The sequence below is a fragment of the Apostichopus japonicus genome, chromosome 14 (genome assembly GCF_037975245.1).
Source record: "Apostichopus japonicus isolate 1M-3 chromosome 14, ASM3797524v1, whole genome shotgun sequence".
Lineage (NCBI taxonomy): Eukaryota > Metazoa > Echinodermata > Holothuroidea > Aspidochirotida > Stichopodidae > Apostichopus > Apostichopus japonicus.
Window position 1 is genome coordinate 9,999,536 of NC_092574.1, and position 21,602 is coordinate 10,021,137.

The 21,602-nt window shown below is 37.2% G+C and overlaps 1 protein-coding gene across 1 annotated transcript in view; it reads left to right on the forward strand.

Moving 5' to 3' along the window:
• The window catches only part of LOC139979417 (exosome complex exonuclease RRP44-like), a 92,264-nt gene that overhangs the window by 44,227 nt on the left and 26,435 nt on the right, over window positions 1-21,602 (forward strand). Inside the window, exon 20 of the mRNA XM_071990186.1 lies at window positions 15,919-16,071. Within this exon, the coding sequence (XP_071846287.1) occupies window positions 15,919-16,071 (153 nt within the window). The remainder of the gene's footprint in view (window positions 1-15,918; window positions 16,072-21,602) is intronic.

Below are 21,602 nucleotides of genomic sequence, written 5' to 3' on the forward strand. Positions count from 1 at the left end.
TGGAACGGGGCCCTGATGGTGCTCTTAAAGTACACAATATAAATTAATTGGTACATCACAACAATAAGTTTTTACCCAAATTCCATAGCTTCAGGAGTCGGGCTAAAGACTTCACAGTACGCTGAGTTCATTCTCTGCACTTTAAAAGTTCTTTCAAACTTTCATAGAAACGGTTGGAAATTTATATAGTCCGTTGTTATTTGCTCTAAACTAAACTTAATTGCTCAAAGGCGTGTACAGTATTAACGTACTCTTTGATTTGTTTGTCAAAAGAATTCCGAATGGTGAATAGTTAGTATAGTTTGTAGGGCCTAGCTTTTATTAAAGTTGAACAGAGCTGCACCTATTATAAGGCAAGGATTCTTTTTGTATAAAACTAACTTTTCTGAATACAGCTAGAGTACACTTTTAAAGGTGGCTTATGATTGATCCAGCCGAACATGACCTCAAAAGAAAAAGGTTATTTAGAGTTTAAGATTTAGATCTAAGTCAGTGAACAATACTTAGAGGAAGTGCACTATTAACCCATATAAAAACATAGGCCTGCCATGGGGCTAATTTCGCCATGACATTTAGGCCGACACTGAATGGTAATGTGCAAATAGATTAATTATCAAAATAACTGTCATAGGCTTAATCTTCCTTCTGCATAAAGATTAAAGACTGCTAAAATGACAAACCTATGTCACAAATATCACCAGTAATGTAAGTGTTGAATAATAATATTAGTGGTGATAACTACAAAGGGATTTCTAAGCTGTTTGGTGATCCCTGATGGTCTTATTTAAAAGTAACTGACGAAATTGTGGATCACTGTTATCATAAGCCAATCATATCACATGACACATTAGCACTTAAAGAGAGCTGTTACTTGTATCAGAATTGAATGATGAGGGCGGTAGAACATGGGCACAAGATTATTTTTGATGTTTATATCGTATAGATCATGTTACACCATGCACTGCTACGTTAGTGCTGTTTTTGTAGAAATAACCCATCAAACTCTGGCAGTTCAAATCAAAGTGGCTGGACAAACAAGTCTAGCATATATATATATATATATATATACAGACCACATTAGGTGTGATATCAAAGCAGTGGAAAAATCAACAATGACAGTGAGACTAAGTACATGGCCCTATTTATGACATGTACGTTTTAGAATTCATTCAAAATTTGTCAAGAAGGAGAGATGTGGTTGAATGTCATCCATGTGTGTGCTTACATTATTTATCAATATTTAATTTTGTTCATTTTTTATTTATTGAGCTGGTAGAATATATGTTAAACAGGTGGGTTCTTGTCAATAGTTAAATCTATAAGATGAGAATCAGCTGAAGTCTGTACAGTTGGAAGTCTGACCCCGTGACCTCGAAGAATGATCAACGATCACGCATATCATTAAATTTGAATTTGCCCGCATTTAACGTAAAGTCGGTCCTACGTTTCACTCACAGAATTTACAGACATTGATAGTTTACAACTTACCGGAACCTCACAGAATGGATTAAAAGTAATTCCGATGTATGGTAGGACAAAGATACCCGAGAAAAAATCAACGAAAACCTATGAAACAACGATTGCAATCAAACTTCGTCCTCACACATGTATTCCTAACTGACACAAAATAGGTCAAAACGAACCAACGAAAGAGAGTTACAGCAAAAAAGTTCTCCCATTTGTGGATCTTGTACTCTCCTACATGATGCTGTAAAGTTTCGGTGAAATGGTTGTCTAAGACGGCCAGTCACAAAACGATTACCTCGACTCGGCGATTTTGTTGCTGTCGCCGCCATTTTGAAATTAGATAGACTTTCGCCAAGCCGTTTTCATGCTATGGGCTACTACCGACAAGACTTCACTCAAATCGTTTTCAATGTAGTGGAACCCATTCCTTTAGTGTACGGTCTATTAGGAATGTTAGGTTTTGTGGCGTGAAATTAAGTAATATAAGTTGTGCTAAGGTTTGGAAGAAATTTTGTCCCAAACTCTAATATATGATTAGGTAAAATGTGAAATTACTGAGAGCTGCATATGGGAGGGGTAAGAGAGACAAAATGGGGGAGGGGGCAAGGGAGATTGTGTTTCCTTTCTAGCTAAATTAATGGTGGTAACTATTAAGGTAACACAAATTTTCCTGAGTCTGTTGTCAAAGCTGAAGGGGTCATACCACATGTCGAATATACAAAGGTAACATGGCCTAGGCCAAACCTTATTTCTAGTTGCTTTCTAAGGAACTTCCAACAATACCAAATGATTTATACTTACCCACTTACCATAATTCCACAGTAGCCCTTACTCAGTGAGATTCTGCAAAGCTGGGTACTCATCTGTTGCTTATATTCATCAATAAATATCAGTTAACAGTTTTCCAGTCAATACCAATCCTTGTTTGGTTCATGTATCACACTACATAACCACTTGCCAATATTGAAGTTAAGTACTGTGGCTTGGGTAGGGGTGTGTTGCTTAGGGGAGGGGTCTGGTGTTTTTAGGGGTTTTGGGGAGGGAATGTGGTGCTTAGCGGATTTGGGGAAGGGTTTGGAGTTTCCCAGCTTTGGGATGGGTGTGGTGTTCACCAGCTTTGGGAAGAGTTAGGGTATTTTGGAGGGATGAGGTGGTTTTGCCACATATGGGGACTTTAATTAAAAGCGGACTTTCAGTACACAGGACGCGTTTGGATACATCACGTTCTATGGATACTCTGACCAAATATTTTGAGTAGGGCTGTTTTCTTTTTCTTTTGCACATGCATAGTAGAACATTAGTCAACAGTGGAAATAGAGTTGCCTGGTCTTTTATTGATTTTATAACTGTAACAATAAGGCACTTTAAGCAACAGAAAAAAGAAAACAAAAAACATTTGGTGTGACACTCTCCATGAAAGAACATGTTTTAATGTCCTGTGAAAATATGGGCAGGAAAAATAAATTACTTCGATCACTTCAAAGTGAAATACTTTGTTCAAATGGAAGGAATAGCTTAACAAACTTTGAACACTTCTTGAAATGAAACACACTTCATACTGTGAAGACTTCATACAATAATATTGTCTGAAAAAAAATCACACACAATGTCAAGTGCATTATGACTGGAAGGGGTATTTCAAGGTGGCATAGTGAAGGCATGACATAGCAAAAACAGTTCAGGTGGCAGGATGGATAGTTTTGTAACTCTGAAATGGTGAGATATACCTGTGACATATAGCATAAGATTAACATTAAAAGACAAATATATAAAAGTAAAAGGTAAGAGTAGAAAGTAAATAAATAAGTCCAAACTTGACATATAACTTTAACAACCTGGTCTTCTTCAGAAATAGGAGCACCAATAGCAGCCCAACGATCCATACTTCCTTTCATATAATTCAAATTATTTCCAACTGACTTGCCCTCTGCCATTTCAGTTCTGAGGTACTTTTTCTTGAGTTGAATTTTGTTGGATAGAGAATCCATTTCGAACAGAGTACGCAAGGCATCCTAAGCATCACTTGGTTTGTCACTTGTTGTAATTAATTCCAGCTGACTAGATGCTATTGCAAGCACAATGGTGAAAAATGCCAGTTGTGTCTTTTTCAAGTTTGCACTCTTCTACTTCTCACATACAGTAACCCCCAACTTTCATGAGCCATCCTCATAGCCCACAGGCCTTTTGCAAGAAACAAATGTCTCATCTGGAAATTCCATGTCAGCCAGTTCACTCCATCCATTTTGTTAATTTTCCACGTCATATCTTCTGTTGTTCCAGCCATATTGGTCAGTTGTCACGACTAAATTAACCAATTTAAGTACCGACATTTCCCAAGAAATGGTTCCAAAATCAGAACATAAATTCCAAACAACAATCTATTGTACACAGTTAACTTCCAGTGTATGTGTCTGGGCCAATAACCTGTTCGAGTTAGCTAGAGAATAGGCATGAGACTGCTGAGTATATTACAGCCTGCTGCTGCACACAACTTGTTCTTTCTATAAGAGTATAACAGAAACTGAGGAAAAATGTAAATTACATATATATAGAAAACAAAATTGCTTAAAGGTAGCACACTAATAATACAACCTGATTAAACAAACGATAGTTTGGAGCAGAGTTGTAACAACAGGCACTTAACTGATCCACAGGCTGCATTCCTTCTTACTACAGGTACATATAACAGAGCTAGGAACTTAAAAGATATATAGTATTAAATAGAATGTGAGACTACATTTATTAACAGATTTCTATAAATAAACTCTTATATGAAAACTTCAGATATGAGGATAATAAACATGAGGATGTAATAAACTCTGGAAGCTCTCTGGGCTAATACTTAATACCAGTGGAACTGCATTTTGCAATGTTAGTCATTTTACATAACAAAACAAATCTAATAGTGAATGAAACTTTTCTTCTTTTTGGGAATAACTTTTTTTTGGTCATATATACATGGGAAAGCACCACCTTAGAGAAATCTGTGTGTGACACACACACACATAGGGAAGACTGCACGTGAATGACTAACTAAGTACTTCTACTACTGTACCTATCATAGAAAACAACATAACAATAAAAAGATCGTAAACTCTCGTTAACAGCAAAACATGTTGTCACAAAATGATCCCTGATATTGTTTTAAGTCACCTGGAATTATAAGTAGCTATGTACAACTACATGGCTCTATGAGGTGCAATTGTTCTCAAGTACCAGCAGTAGGTCTAACTGTAATAGCAATAAGTATAAAGTGTAAGCAGTATAAAGCAAGCTAGTTTTATTTCTGTGTTACGTATCTTGCTCTACATATTAAGCATAGGGAATTGGGCCTAGACTTAAGTCATGGATCTAATACCGGTCTTGAACACTTGTAACAAAGTGACATTGAAATGGATCCCGATCCCAGGATGGAGGAAATTTTCACCCAGTCCAGCTTTAATAAAACTCATAATAAGCCATGATCTTAACTTATACATAGTACAAAGGCAGTCTACAAGTACTACTAATAATTTTTGTATAATAATAATAATACTAAATTGTATCTTATGCAGTCCAAATCTTTTCAAGAACAGGCCCCTTAGAATTATTCCACAAGGACAAGAAGGCGTAGGCTAAGAACTAAAGGTTATAAGCCTTAGTCCATTATTAAAATTGGACTAAACTATGCAGGTATTCTAGTATTACTAAAACTAGGCTAGGGCCTACCTGTAGTAAAAACTTGTCGTAGTATATTACTTTAGTAAATACAAAAGTACTAGGCCTATAGGCTAGGGGCCTAGTACTGTAATATTACTGTCCGCTATGCCCTCGAATTTTTAAATTTTAACTATTTAGTAGCCATAAGTAGTACCGTGACTTATCAACTCCCTGATTTTTCCATATTAACGCAAAAAAATGAAGGGAATCTATGCCGAATAGAAAGATTACGAAAAATACGAGACGTTGCAATCTAGCATTTGCTACATCATAGTCGACATATAGCGCTAGGCTGCACGTTATAGGATACGGTACTTTCGTGTATATGTGTATTATGTACGTTAGGATACATGTATTAGGGGCAACCAAAACCACATAGGAGCACCATTTTCGTTGACCAAAAAATCACACTTTTCGGGGGAGTTACAACTTTTCTGAAAAATATGAGTAAGATTCAAGCTTATATATTACAAAAATGCTATTTTTACGGTTGAAAGTTGTCTAAGACGCGAAAGTCACATAACGATAGACGTCGACTCGATTTGACTTACCTTTATGTTTTTGCGTTGGTCGTCGATAAGAAAATGCACTGTTCTATTGGTAAAACCTTCGTTTCTTTCCGGAAATGATCGTATTTGAATCTCTAAAGTATCCTTTATCGAGCTACAATACTCGTAAACCCGAATGACATTGGGATGTTTGCGAATTTTACCGATTACATCCATACATGGAAGTAGCGAACCGAAGTCCGTAGAACCGGATTTGCGCGAAACAATTACTTCCGTGTCAAGTAGCTGTGCTCGAAAATTTGCTAGTAACGGTCATATATTGAGGTCAGACTTCCAACTGTGTAGAAAGGAGTACATTCAGATATATATCTTCAAATCAAGGAAAATGTATTTTGGAAAGATATTGCCTGAAACAGTTTATAACTGATCTTACTTTTTGAGGGAAAGAGCCAATTGTAGTCCGCATGGAATATTGGTGTTATTTTTACCTTAGATGCTCTGTTATATGTCGGGATGTGACAATTATCTTGGCTTAAGTCATATAAATTCTTCTTGAATTTTTACACTATTCACAAATCTTGACAATTAATCAGTTGTATACTTGTTTTGTTGTATTGTTTTTTGTATTCGCTGGCTATTATACCCAGTGAAACTACCTGACCCAGAGGGAGATTATATTTTACGGTGGAGATTTTCATAACAATTGTTTGAGTTTTTTGTTTTCGTGTCCCCAGCGGCACTACATATATCCAACTACATCCAACTTAAATCATTGTATTACCTGTATATTTAAAAAAAATAATAATAATTGGTATCCTTTTTGCTGTTCTGAAAAGAATCCAGAGTTTTGTTGTTTGCTTACAATGGAGATAAACAACCAAGCGTGGACAAAGATGAGGTCAAGGTCAAACAAGATAAATAGGTGTTGACCATTCCCTGCTGATTCGATTATTAAAGCAGTGCGGCCAAATGCGAATTTCTTGGACGATGTGTGTGTGTTACGTTGATGAAAAAGAGTTCTGACATTTATCTACATCAGATACACTATAGGTAATACTTGTGAGATATATTTAAATTAAATTGGTATGATGAGATATCTGCTGTGCACAGCTAATAACACAACAGGGTAGAGTGACATGAAAAGCAGTGTTATAGAAATTTATACTAAAGAGTAAATATTGACTGTGTTACTATGCAAGTGTATACACCAACACTGAACAGCTTTGCCAAAATAATTGATAAAATCTCCATTCTTTAATTTCTTTGTTACATGCATTTAGGTGAATTTAGCATTAATGCCAATAAAAAAGAGAAAAGAATGCGTACTACACAATGCACTTTATACTTTTGCATCAATATATGGATATATGTAGCTGCTACTGGGCCTAATTGCCCTTAATTGGTCCATCTGCCCTTATTTTCTCCTGGATTAACCTACCACCATATTATTTTAGTTCTCTCTGTGTAATTGGATCATTTCATTTGTGGCATGGGTGTAACCTCACTATGCAACCCAAAATATTACATAATATGGTTATAAACCATGTATTTATATACACTTCAAAGCACTGTCCCTGCTTGAATGTACAGTGTAAGGGACACAGTACAGTATATGTTTACCCACATCAACCTCTCCTTCTAATTTAAACCCCTCTATATTCTTATCTTTCATCCCAATCCTCTAGGAGCCTCCCTTCCCATCAAGAGGCATTATGCATAGATCTATTACTCATCATTTGCACATGTGTGTCACCTACTGCAGCCTGTAGGTTCCCTTGCCAATATGTATCCATCAAATATGCTCACATACACACATACATCACATGTGCAATGCTTTCCTAGCTCACTAAAGGCATTCAATAGTCTTTGGAGATTTACCTCACAGAAAGTAGGCCATGCAGTTCACTACTGTACATGGCTAGAAGGACTATTAAGTACACTGAAATTACTTCTCAGCCACTCGTGTGTACATATATGGTTCAAATTTCTTGTAGAAGTTTCCATAGATCTATACCCCTACAGATCCCTTCTGAAAGACACTATAGGGACTTGTCTACAGAGGTGGGCTGGATTATGTCTATGCCTTACAGACTTTTATAGATAAAAGAGAGTGTGTATAGTCTGCTGTCTGTCTGTCTGTCTGTCTACTGTACTGTGTCTGAACCTTGAATTTTAATGAGTAATTCCCCAAGGTAATGTCTTGGAACCTCATTAAAATTTGCAACTGATTTAGTCACCATCTTCTGTTTTGCTTGGAATGTCTTCATTATTAATTTCAGTAACAGACGTTTTTGTACATGATGTGCATGCAAACAAGCTACCTTAGTAAGGACTGTATATGTTTCTTGGCTGCCAAATGGATCAAGATTATCGTCTCAGACGTCTTCATGCGTGGCTTTGGGGCGAACAATGAAGGTTGTGGAAATTGTTAATTTTGAAGAGATTGAGTTTACATCCGGGACGGTGTCGATCTTAATCTTGTATATGGCATGTTCCACTTTCTGTAGCCGTCATGTAATAAAAGGATATATAGAACTTACAGCTAGGGCACCAGGAGGATGGCTTGTACAATATATATGTAGCTTTTCAAGTTCAACCAATTAATAAATTTGTGGAACTTGAATAACCACTAAAATTGGGGCAACTGAATGGACATTTGCAGCTGTCAGTACCAAACTTACTTGAGTTGTGCTATGTACAGAAGGTAACTTGCGAACTGACAAACATATGCGTTGAAATGAGAATTGCTTGAGAATTGCTTGAGAATTGCTCGAGATGATAAGTGACTTAATTCACATGCACGCATCCGGGTGGAAATTTAAAGCAGTGACTTAATTAATTGTAATAAATTAACTCAGCTGGCCAAATGCCATGAATATATGGAAGAGATCTGTCTAAGTTCACCTTGATAATTTTCACACAGACTTAATTCAAGTATAATTAAGCTATAGTATTATATTAAGTTTTGTGCATGCATATAAACTATACAAGTTCACTTTATGAATGGGTATACATGTGCATGTTATTCTGCCCAATTTGGAATATGAAATTACCAATGGCCACAAATACAGAAACGTAACAGTTGTATTACTGTTGACCAGTTATAAACAAGTCAAACAGCTGTTTGCGTTTAAATTACGACGATAGCTGTATCGCGCCACTGCACTCACAAAAATGCCTCCACACAATATATACTGGAAGCTTGTTGAGTTGTTCATTGTCAACTCAACAGATGTCGAACACCAACACCCATGCCTAAATCAAAACAGTCTGTTATTGATATGGTTCAGTAACACCACCCTAGTCAATTATTCCAGGGTCATTGCTGGAACTACAGACTACAGATTGAGGATTTGATGGGTATAGAAACTATACAACGTATTGCAACAACGTTGATATACATGTATGAAGTCAGGGTTATGATTACGATGAACCACATGTGATGCAGTTTGCAAAGTGTGTAGAAATACATGGAGTGAAAAAGAGAAATATAATCATGATTAAACAGAGAGTGAGTGAGTTAGATATATGCTAGCTCAGAGAAAAGTGAGTATACACATATGAGGTGTATCAATTTAAACACAGCTCTTTAAGTATAAGCATGTTTGAACTCACAGAGTAAACAAGTAAGATAATCATGATTGAACAGAGAGTGAGTGAGTACGATATATGCTAGCTCAGAGTAAAATTAGTAAACACACATATGAGGTGTATCAATTTGAACACAGCTCTTTAAGTATAAGGATGTTTGAACTCACAGAGTAAACAAGTAAGATAATCATGATTAAACAGAGAGTGAGTGAGTAAGATATATGCTAGCTCAGAGTAAAATGAGTAAACACACATATGAGGTGTATCAATTTAAACACAGCTCTTTAAGTATAAGGATGTTTGAACTCACAGAGTAAATGAGTAAGATAATCATGATTAAACAGAGAGTGAGTGAGTAAGATATATGCTAGCTCAGAGTAAAATGAGTAAACACACATATGAGGTGTATCAATTTAAACACAGCTCTTTAAGTATAAGGATGTTTGAACTCACAGAGTAAATGAGTAAGATAATCATGATTAAACAGAGAGTGAGTGAGTAAGATATATGCTAGCTCAGAGTAAAATGAGTAAACACACATATGAGGTGTATCAATTTAAACACAGCTCTTTAAGTATAAGGATGTTTGAACTCACAGAGTAAGTGAGTAAGATAATCATGATTAAACAGAGAGTGAGTGCGTAAGATATGTGCTAGCTCAGAGTAAAATGAGTAAACACACATATGAGGTGTATCAATTTAAACACAGCTCTTTAAGTATAAGGATGTTTGAACTCACAGAGTAAATGAGTAAGATAATCATGATTAAACAGAGAGTGAGTGAGTAAGATATATGCTAGCTCAGAGTAAAATGAGTAAACACACATATGAGGTGTATCAATTTAAACACAGCTCTTTAAGTATAAGGATGTTTGAACTCACAGAGTAAATGAGTAAGATAATCATGATTAAACAGAGAGTGAGTGAGTAAGATATATGCTAGCTCAGAGTAAAATGAGTATCAATTTAACCACAGCTCTTTAAGTATAAGGATGTTTGAACTCACAGAGTAAACAAGTAAGATAATCATGATTAAACAGAGAGTGAGTGAGTAAGATATATGCTAGCTCAGAGTAAAATGAGTATCAATTTAAACACAGCTCTTTAAGTATAAGGATGTTTGAACTCACAGAGTAAACGAGTAAGATAATCATGATTAAACAGAGAGTGAGTGAGTAAGATATAAGCTAGCTCAGAGTAAAATGAGTATACATATATGAGGTGTATCAATTTAAACACAGCTCTTTAAGTATAAGGATGTTTGAACTCACAGAGTAAACGAGTAAGATAATCATGATTAAACAGAGAGTGAGTGAGTAAGATATATGCTAGCTCAGAGTAAAATGAGTATCAATTTAACCACAGCTCTTTAAGTATAAGGATGTTTGAACTCACAGAGTAAACGAGTAAGATAATCATGATTAAACAGAGAGTGAGTGAGTAAGATATAAGCTAGCTCAGAGTAAAATGAGTATACACATATGAGGTGTATCAATTTAAACACAGCTCTTTAAGTATAAGGATGTTTGAACTCACAGAGTAAACGAGTAAGATAATCATGATTAAACAGAGAGTGAGTGAGTAAGATATATGCTAGCTCAGAGTAAAATGAGTATCAATTTAAACACAGCTCTTTAAGTATAAGGATGTTTGAACTCACAGAGTAAACGAGTAAGATACAGGTAATCATGATTAAACAGAGAGTGAGTGAGTAAGATATATGCTAGCTCAGAGTAAATTGAGTATACACATATGAGGTGTATCAATTTAAACACAGCTCTCTGTATGAGTTACTATAAGGATGTATCAACTCACGAAGTAGAACGAGTTACCATGTATATAAACATGGACAAGCACGATGTATGTATGAACGCACAGAGTATAGGAGGAAAGGCGAACATACACTAAGACGATAAATGCAGAACACACGAGTAAGGACGTATCAACTCGCGGAGTAAAACGAGTACGATGTACGTAAACATGGACATGCACAATATATATGTATGAACACACAGAGCATACGAGTAAAGATGCACATACTCTCACAGCGTAAGACGATAAACAGAGAATAAACGAGTAAAGGATGTATCAACTTGCGGAGTAAAACGAGTATGGTGACCATGCAATTGTATGTTGTATGAATTCACACACATACAAATCAAGATCTGTTCAGTATACATGCAGTTTGCACATGGAAATAAAGTGAATAAATAAAGCACTCTGTCAAAAGTCAGAGCATAGTGTGGACCAATAGCTGACCCGGAAAAGTTTCAATCCGGGTGGCGTTTGTTTGCGAATAAAAAGTTGGTCCACACTATTGTACAGTTACACAATAGATTACTGTAGGCCTTACAGGCTTGGATCCTACCAGCCTATACATATAGATATTCTGCACATTGCCCAATCAAGGTATTAAAGTGGGAGTGTGGTTCTCTAAGCATTCATGACCCTTTACTCCAGTCATTGTTTTCCTGTATAGAGAATTAATAGGGAATCTCCTCAGGTTAATACTGTACATTACTCAGACCCCCTTTAACCAAGTTTCATAGTTTAATGGCTGAGATAAATCAATAAATGCTGGTATATATTTCATCATATATCAATGGTAACAGATGTGTGAGTGTGTCATATGATATTTATACTGTACATCTATACATCTATTTCGTATTAAAACGTTCATAGGTTTCCCTATAGATTGCAGTTCATCTGTGTTCATAGATGTTTACCTGACATGATGTATCTAATATCTGATTTCCACAGATATGGTTTTTATGATGATAAATAATAAAAGGATATGGATGAGGATTTTGTTTCATTCTTATCATAAGGCTGTTTGTCCTCAACATTTTATGTTGTTTATTCACGTAGATATAACTCACGACATGCAGGCTGAGAAGTTCCCTCTGTTTAAATCATGTCCCTCTAACTATAGCGCACCAAATATTAATTAAATATCAAGCAATCATTTGTTTTGTTTTCCTCAAAGGTTTTAACCCTCATAACTAGTTTCAGTCTATAGGAATGCAATTACTGTAAATGGTGATATATATATACTGTATGTCACAGATCTGTGGCAAATTTCTGTGTGTGTGTGTGTGACCATTATGGCTGCATATTGGGAGGTGGGAGGGGGAAGGATTGAGATCGGAAGAGGGGAATAGAAAGGTAGGGGGGGGGGGAGAAGAAGGAGATCAGGGAATCATGGGATGAAAACTAGTGGGGAGAAGATGAGGAAAGTTTTAGAAACCAATTATGATGAACTTAAACACTCTTCCTCTTTTTTCATATCCCTTCTCCAATCCGTTTCCTTGATCTCCCCTTCTCACCCCTGCCTCAATCTCTAACTCACTCATCCTCCCTCAATCTCTCCCTATATCCCTCTCTCACTGTCCATCTCCTATTCCTGTCCATCTCCTGTTCCTGCCCATCTCCCTCCTCTTTCCCATCTCCCCTCTCCGCTCTCCCTCCTCTGTTCCTCCCCTCCCCCTGCGCTTTCCCTCCCCTCTCCCTGCCCTTTCCCTTCCCTCTCTCCTAATTGTTAAAGTTGAAGGTTTACAGTCTTGTCTGAGGCCAAGGCTCTCGCACATGACTTTACATCCTAACCCCTGGTCATTAATAACTTGTCACAGCCACACACCAGAGTGTGCACAATTCAAACAATCCCTCCCTGGGGCACTACAGTGCACCACATGTACGTGTACCCTGGGGAACTTCCCATAGTGTGCAGCCACAAACCGGGCCCATGCAACTTAATTTACAAGTTACCTTGATTGATGGACTTGGGTGAAGAGAGGTAATGGAGATACAGTGCCTTGCTGAAGGACAAAACCTATAGATCTGGCCCAGACTCGAACCTACAAGTCTTAAGCCAATGCCTTAACCACTTACCACAACTCTCCCCTTCCCACACCCTTCCCATACCCGTCCACACACTTCCCTCACCCTTCCCCAAAGAGACAAGTTTTAAAGAGAAGATACATAAATGAAAGAAAACTAACATGCAGTCTTTCATACATTTGTAATTTTCCCATCAAATCTTTCACTGATCAATACAAATACATTGATTAATAGCCTTTAGCTACCATCAACACCAATATCAATTATTCCATTGATTATGACACTGATGTGATAGAGATGGCTCAAATTGAACTTGTTCCACCAATATTTCAACCATCCATGATGCATGCATTAACCTAACAATTTCGCACCCACAGTACATCTCCGTAGCTGGCCTTCAGTAGAATCTCTGTAGAATATATATAAAGGAGGGAAGTTTATAATGCATGATTGAATTACCTTGTTCTGTTCTAGCCTCTACTATATTGTAAACACAAACAAAACTATAAGCAATTAATATATATACTGTATATATATATACTGTATATATGTATATATGAAAGTATTATATGACATTTACATGTGTGCAATAGGGCCAGGAGGATACCAAAAGTGGGAAAGAAACATGAGCCCTAAGTATTACCCTTACACCATGATCCCTTGCAATTGGATACCTGTGCATGGTACAGGAAGGAACTATTACAGGGGGAAAAGGAAACCAAGGTTGCCCGATGTTAGCTGTTTAAAGGTTAACATCAGTTCTGTGTTCTTCATTAAATCTCAATGTCATAGGAAGCTGTGTTTTATAACCAAACTTTGTTTTAAGTAAGTTATTATATGTGTGAGATGTGGTATGTGAAAGGATTTATAAAATTGAAAGACACCAGAAAATCAAGTATGTAGGAATTTAACCTTTATATAGACCTATTATAAGTCCATACTATTCATCCTGCAGATGTTTTTCTGGTGTGAGGGAGGTATTTTGGGCCATTCTTCTTTGTCACTGACATGAGCAGTGGCGGAGCGTCCATACAGTCAGGGGGGGGGGGTAGATGCCCCCCCTGACGGAATCAAATGGACTGCTGGCGCCCTTTTCAGCTTTTTTACCACTTTTACTTATTCGCGATTATTGACTTTTTTATTGTGCTCTCATCTACCTATTGACATTTGTCACATTATCTGCAAATTAGCAAGGCCCGGAAAGGGTCATTTTCGGCGATCTAGGGAGTATCTTTACTCAAAAATATCTGTAAGCTCCCCTTAGATAGTGTCGAAAGTGCCCCTACAGACCATTCTCGCCCCCCCTGACCAGTACCCCTAGCTCCGCCACTGAACATGAGAGGAATATCGTTTGTTCAGACAGCATTCCTAGTGCCTCAGATCATATAGCTGACAATCACCCTACACTACCCACATATACTTACAGTTGTACAGTATGCTCATCATACTCATGGGTATGTCTGGATGGAGTACTAAGTAATTGGTACCCTGCAGATTCATCAGTACTGTACCTGTACCCAAAGGGTGTGTGTGCGTGTACTCAGATTTAAGTCCCTTAAATATTGAGGGTTTCGAGTGTTTTCTTCAATATATTGACATTTGCAGTTTGACCTTTCTTGATCTGTAGGTCACATCTTGCCTCTTTGTTTACAAGTATCTAAAGTCTACAGTGTCTTTGTTTGTAGATGGAATCAATTGTTTACTGAATCGAGACAATGCCATAGAGACAACAAGGATGTGTGGACAAAGAGATTGTCAGAGCTAGATTACAGCATATATACAGATGTCAGCTGCTCTATGTTGTGATCAATGGTGCCATGTTTGTTATCATCATCGTCAAAATGATCATCATTATTGATCATCATCGTCATAATTATGAAGATAATTAAACATATGTGACTGGCCATCACAACAGCCAGCTGTCACTGACCTTCTCGGCCTGATCTAAGGGGGATCCATATTGGTATCATTGTACATATTTATAAATAAATTTTCAGAGAGCGATAACGGACCTATATCAGCAATATCGGCCGATTAACCGATAATGAGGCAGGCCAGTAATTGGTGCGACACTAGAGATAATTATTGGGGGGGGGAACATAGATGCAGTGGCAGAGCGTCCATACAGACAGGGGGGGCGAGTGCCCCCCCTGACGGACTCAAATGGACTGCTGGCGCCCTTTTCAGCTCTTTACCACTTTTTAGTTATTCATGATTATTGACTTTTTTATTGCTCTTTCATCTACTTATTGACATTTGTCACATTTTGTTGGTGTAATTTGGCAAATGACACTTATTTATTCTTCGTTTATCTGCAAATTAGCAAGGCCCGGAAAGGGTCATTTCTGGCGATCTAGGGAGTATCTTTACTCAAAAAATTTCTGTACGCTACGTGCCAACCAGTGGTGGCGCTCCGCTTAGATGGTGTCCAGAGCCTTATATAGCTCTGATAGTGTCGATGGGCGCCCCTACAGATCATTCTCGTCCCTCCTGACCAATACCCCTAGCTCCGCCACTGCATAGATGGCTTGACTAAAGGGGGACGATAGTTAACTGGCACTGACGGTGGTTTACATTTTGATTCTGCTGTCATTTAATTAGAACCTTGACTGAGGCTTACAATTTTCCCTTCTGTACTGTTGACTAATTTTACTGAAAAAGTTATCTGGAGCCACGTTGTACAGCATATAGCAGCATGTACTCCACAAAGGCCCGTCACAGAAACCACTTTGAACATGATCTGCCAAGAAATGATTGCAGTGTTATTATCGACGTCTGATGTTTATTGCCTCCTTTTTTCCTCCTGTTCCCGCAGATTTTCTTTCGCAATAAAGTCACAGTGGAAGATGGTTACATCTTGTTTGTCCGCAAGAATGCTCTGCAGGTCTTCATTCCGAAATATGGATTCGAGGGAACCCTCTTCCTAAAGGAGAAAGGAAAGGAAGGCCTATTCATCTACAACGAACAGGTATGCACGAACGTCAATAACACTTCTAGTCTTTTAAGCATGTAAGGATGGCCTCATAGATAGATTTTGAAAGGTTTATAGTCCCAGCCGTCAAGTACTGTTTGATGATTGCATCACGGTTAAAGTCACAGCAAATTTTAAGGAATATAAGACATCATCATAATCTAAGATACAACAGATTTCTGAGAATTTCTTTTATGTTACCTTGTTGCAATCTTTGTTCCAATAGGAGCACTTGTTGCACAAGTTTGTAAGTTTTAAGTTATCTTTATCCTATAATAGTGCTTTCTTTTCTTATCCATTGTGTTTTCCGCTCCAATTTTAGCTCAATTTGCTTCGCCAATGTAATTAAAGCCATTGCAAAGTGTCTTCCTCTCTGTCTATCAGTCTATCTATTTGTCTGTCTGTCTATCTAGCTATATATGTCTGTCTGTCAACATCAGTTGAAAGGCTGTTGCTCATAGTCCATTTGCTCAGTCTTGATGTAAGTTGTTGCCCATGTCAGGGGCTTCATTTAAGGTTGCACATCAAGTAGGTCAAAGGTCATTTGGGGTCATGGTAGGTTTATTCTCCTAGGGTTTTAATCTGATCTGGATAAAACTTTGTGGAAGCTGTGGGTGGATGCAGAAGGGGCATAAAATTTGTACATCTTAACTTATAAGAGGTCAAAGGTCATTTCAGGATGTTATTAACTGGAAAAGTGAAATAGTTTTCGAAGGAATCTTAACAAACAATAACAAGAATCACAGTGTACCAAGAGCATTGCCCATACAGTAAATCAGTTAAACCTTAGGGTCAAACTTTGCCCAGGGGTTGATGTCAATGAAATTAATGGAAATTTATGACTTTTGTGATATGAATTGTCAAAACCAGAAGTAATTATGGGCCAAATGGCTAAGTATATTACTCAATTGATCCATATTTTAGGAGTTTATTGCAATGTAGTGGATGGATTCTGTCGGATTTTCAACAATGAAGTTTGTTTAGACAACTTTGTTTTATGATAATGGGAAATGAGGCCAATGAGGTCATGATGTCTTTTTCAGAGTCAAGCTTAAACCAAAGTCTTCGAAAGTGTTTCTCCTCCAAAGGAAGTATTTATTATTGCAGTTTACTGACAAGCATCCAGAACGGTGGTCCCTGACAGTTTTGTGACAAGCCTCAATATCTCAAATTGGTGGGTTATGTGTTTACACACAGACCAACATAGATTGGAATTACTTTCATGACCAGTGTTTGAAACATGATCGATCGTGCATTAGCCACTGAACATTGCATTATAGTCAACTGAGCTACAACATGTTCGACGTTCTAGTTTTCAAGCTTACTTGTATTTTACTCGAATGACAACAAAAGAAGATGAAACATAATCCTAAGCAACTTGGATTAATTTACTTTCTGGATCCTAATGCGGGGGTGATCAGACATCGGACCGGGAGATCAACAAACAATCGGTTATACAGCAAGTCGTGTGTCAATGATTTCCACAGATGACAGTTTGCACGCAACCTCGTAATCATCTGTGCTCTGTACTCAATAAACAGAACATAGACGTCCCAATGTCATTGTGATCGCGGGTCACCGTGATCCACCAAGATCTCACACTTGTCGTGTAGATCTCGAGCTCGAATCTGATCTTCCTCCAAGGGAGGATTAAGAAGGTATGAGACCAGACCCTTCTAAAGTGCAAGAGCTTTCACCTGATAGGTTAGTTGAAGTCAAGCTGCATGAGGATCAGATCCGGATCAGATCCCCTGCTGTGGATCTAGAATCAGATTCCATGCTGTGGATATAGAATCAGATCCCCTGTTGTGGATCGAGAATCAGATCCGGATCAGATCCCCTGCTGTGGATCTAGAATCAGATCTGGATCAGATCCAGATCAGATCCCCTGCTGCAGATCTAGGATCAGATCTGCATCAGATCCCCTGCTGCGGATCTAGAGTCAGATCTGGATCAGATCCCTTGCTGCATATTTAGTGTGAAAATCAGTCTTGAACTTTTGAACTGGGAAGCTGTTTTTGTTTTGTCTAAGTCAAACAGTATATATTAGACCTTGACCTGAACTTCAAACACTTTACACTGGTAAAATGTCAGTCCATACTGTATATAACCTACAGTACTTTATAGCTAACACACAGTAGTATAGACATATGTGCTAGGGCTTCAAAATTGACTGGTTAACCCACACAAGCACTTACATGGAGCCTTGAAATGCAGATTGCTCTAAGATCAAGTCTTGAAGGAGTCTGCTGAGATGAAGTAAAATGTTCTCTCTGCTTTGACACATTGCCAGCGGGGGAAAAATGTAACCCCAAAAAAAAGTGTGTGTCGTGAGTCATCATGGGATCAAGTTACTTCTAGACAGCTAGTTTAAAGTAACATGGTTCTACACAATGTGAAGACTTACCTATATCTATCAAATTTCCCAGAATTTACAGTTTAATACAGGACAGTAACTTAACTAAAAGTTCTTAAACATTAACTGTGTTTAAATGCTGACATGTCACTTTGGCTAAATATGAAAAGAAAAAATGTTTGTATCTTGGATGAATTATTTAAAAGTGATTTGAGGCAGACTTGATTGGTTTTAGAGCACCTTAACTTGTTTACATCAATCACCTTATTTGCTCAGATCAAACTGCACAAATGAGTGGAATCATCCAGCGCGTCTGTGTATATACAGTAAATGTATACATGTTCATCCAACATGTCGGAATGACTTTCATCGCTAACTTGCACCCATCTTGTATATATATTTAGATTCAGAGATATGTAAACAGTACAGAATATCACCTACTTTAGGACCATTAATGACTGCGTCCTCTTTAGATTTATGTTCCTAAGACCCATCGTGCGATCTATGCATCGTTCATCATTCCCTGCTCGGTACTTGTCATCGACGATCGACTTACTGCTTTAAGAAGAGATCGGCAGCCGGGTTTGCTATAAAAGGAGATTGGTTTGAACCCAGACAATGAAGTAGACTGTAGAAGCAAAATATACGAGGCTAGGCCAATTTACAACAGTGACAGACAGAAAATAACATTCTGGTGGATTAATGGACAGTTTAGCACCAAGAGGTTGGGAAATGATGGGTTTGAATGATATCACTTGAAAAATGATAGTTCTTTTGTCTTTGCCATCACACTGATACATAAATTATAAATTACAAAATGTGTTTTCATTTATTTATGTTTTTCTTTGCTTAAAATTATTGAAATGATATTAATTTTAATACATCAAATTATGAGAATTATTATCATGGAAACTTTTTAGAAAAACTGCTATTTTTAATTTAACTTTGTCTGTAGCCATTTCATGAGCTGTGTATACCAATTATTAAGAATGGTTAATTAGCAAAATTGTTCCTATCCCGCCCTTAGGCAGAATTAGGTAACCTTTTCGATAATGCAAGTTATGCAGTTCTTGGTTTTAATTTTTAAAGGAATAAGTAATTAAGTTATGCATCGGAAAAACAAATCAATAAACAAGGATAGTCAGCCCAATTCCTAGCTTCCTTGAGAGCTAAAATTTGTCCATTGCTGTACATATATGAGTTGATATTTCCCCCGAGACGATATTCTCAGAAAGCACCGATTCCTTTGTTTAGAGGCTCGTTTCTGTTTCCTGATATTGAGATATGATGTTCAAATAAATAGGTGTTCTCACCCTTTATAGGGGTCACGATATCACATGACCTTCAGACTGTAGCACTGACAAAGACAAGACCTTTGAAATCTTTACCTTGAAATCAAATAAACAAAATGGTACAAAAATCAATTTACTTACAATAGTACACAAGGTAAGTATTGATTTATGATTAAAGTGTGTACATCCTATGAGTCATAAATTGGCAGACAACATAGCCAACCGTTTAACCAGGGAGCTGCTAGAGTAGCAGCTCCCTGGTTTAACTGTTACTAAAATGTCAATGGCAATCACACATTTGAACTATCCGGCATAACAGGACATCTAGGCCAGTAGTAAACAGAGGGACGTATAGTACTGTACGTGGATTGGGGGGGCCCGGAGCGGGGTCCCACTTAAACATCGACACACTATAAGCCTAGATAGCTATACACCACATGTGGCCTCCACAGCTAGCTCATGGGAAAACTTACAATGAAAACAGTTTTCAAGGTTTAATCGTTGCCTTTTAGGTCTATAGTGTACAGTAATCAACTGATGAATATAATCGGGGTGCTTGAAACATTTCTCTCTGACTTTCAATGGTATCATTTAGCGATGCTGCATTTCATTATTCACTTCACCTGTTTTGCTGTCGCTTTTGAAGCAGGTGTTCGAAACAAAATTGAGTCCATTCCGATCATTGCCACCTTTTTAATGATCGAGAGGGGAAAAACTTGCGCCTTAACTACGTAGCTGTCAAACTATCATCGGGTAAAATGCAGTTTGTACGTGCGGGAACGATACTATGATATATAGCGTAGCGTCGATCAGTTCGTATTCCTGTCAGCCGCCGAGACTCTCAATCACACATACCCTTCGAGAAATTTGACCGTCTGAATGTTACGCGGAAAGACGATTTCAGTGAAACATAAATCTGACCGAGTCTAGACGAGTAACTCAGTCAGTCTTGCGATAGAGTATAGAAACTTTGAGCTCATGTTACTTGGCAAATTGTGGATGACATGATTGTGTTGCCAATTTATAGAAAACAGGGCATCACTGTTGCCAATTATATAGAAACATGATGTCACTAATCTTCTAATTATGGCAGGATTTTAATATACTGTACATGAAGGCTCAAACATTTGCCTCTTATTATGTTGAGAGGTTTTCATTGTACAGTACAGTATAGTTGTATTGAGTATAGTTGTCATGACGATTCACCACCTAGCTGAAATTTTCTTCAGTATTACCTGTATGTAAAAAAAAAAAAAAATTATGCTCATCTCTGCATGATATTGAAAGGGTTAATATTCTGGTGGTTCAAAATTTGACTGTTTCAAAGAATTGCTTGTACACCTACTGAATTTTGCAGTTGAAATTTGATAACATCCTGAAAAGCAGAATTCATCACAAGGAAATGAATTTTTCAACAGTTTGTCCAATTTTATGAATGTATATATTTTTATGTCTGGCAGATATAATATTAATGGCAGTGAATTTCCTGGATTTTGTATCCTGATAGCATGATTAATCAGAAACATAGAATTAGTTTTAAATTTGTGTATTTTTTATGTACATGTATATAATGAATGTGTAGCAAGTGGTATGACAGATATATATTTATATATCTATATATACAGTATCTATATCTATATATATATATATATATATATATATATATATATATATATATATATATATATATATATATATATATATATAGATATAGATATATAGATGTATATATATAAAATTATGCTCATCTCTGCATGATATTGAAAGGGTTAATATTCTGGTGGTTCAAAATTTGACTGTTTCAAAGAATTGCTGTACACCTACTGAATTTTGCAGTTGAAAATTTGATAACATCCTGAAAGCAGAATTCATCACAAGGA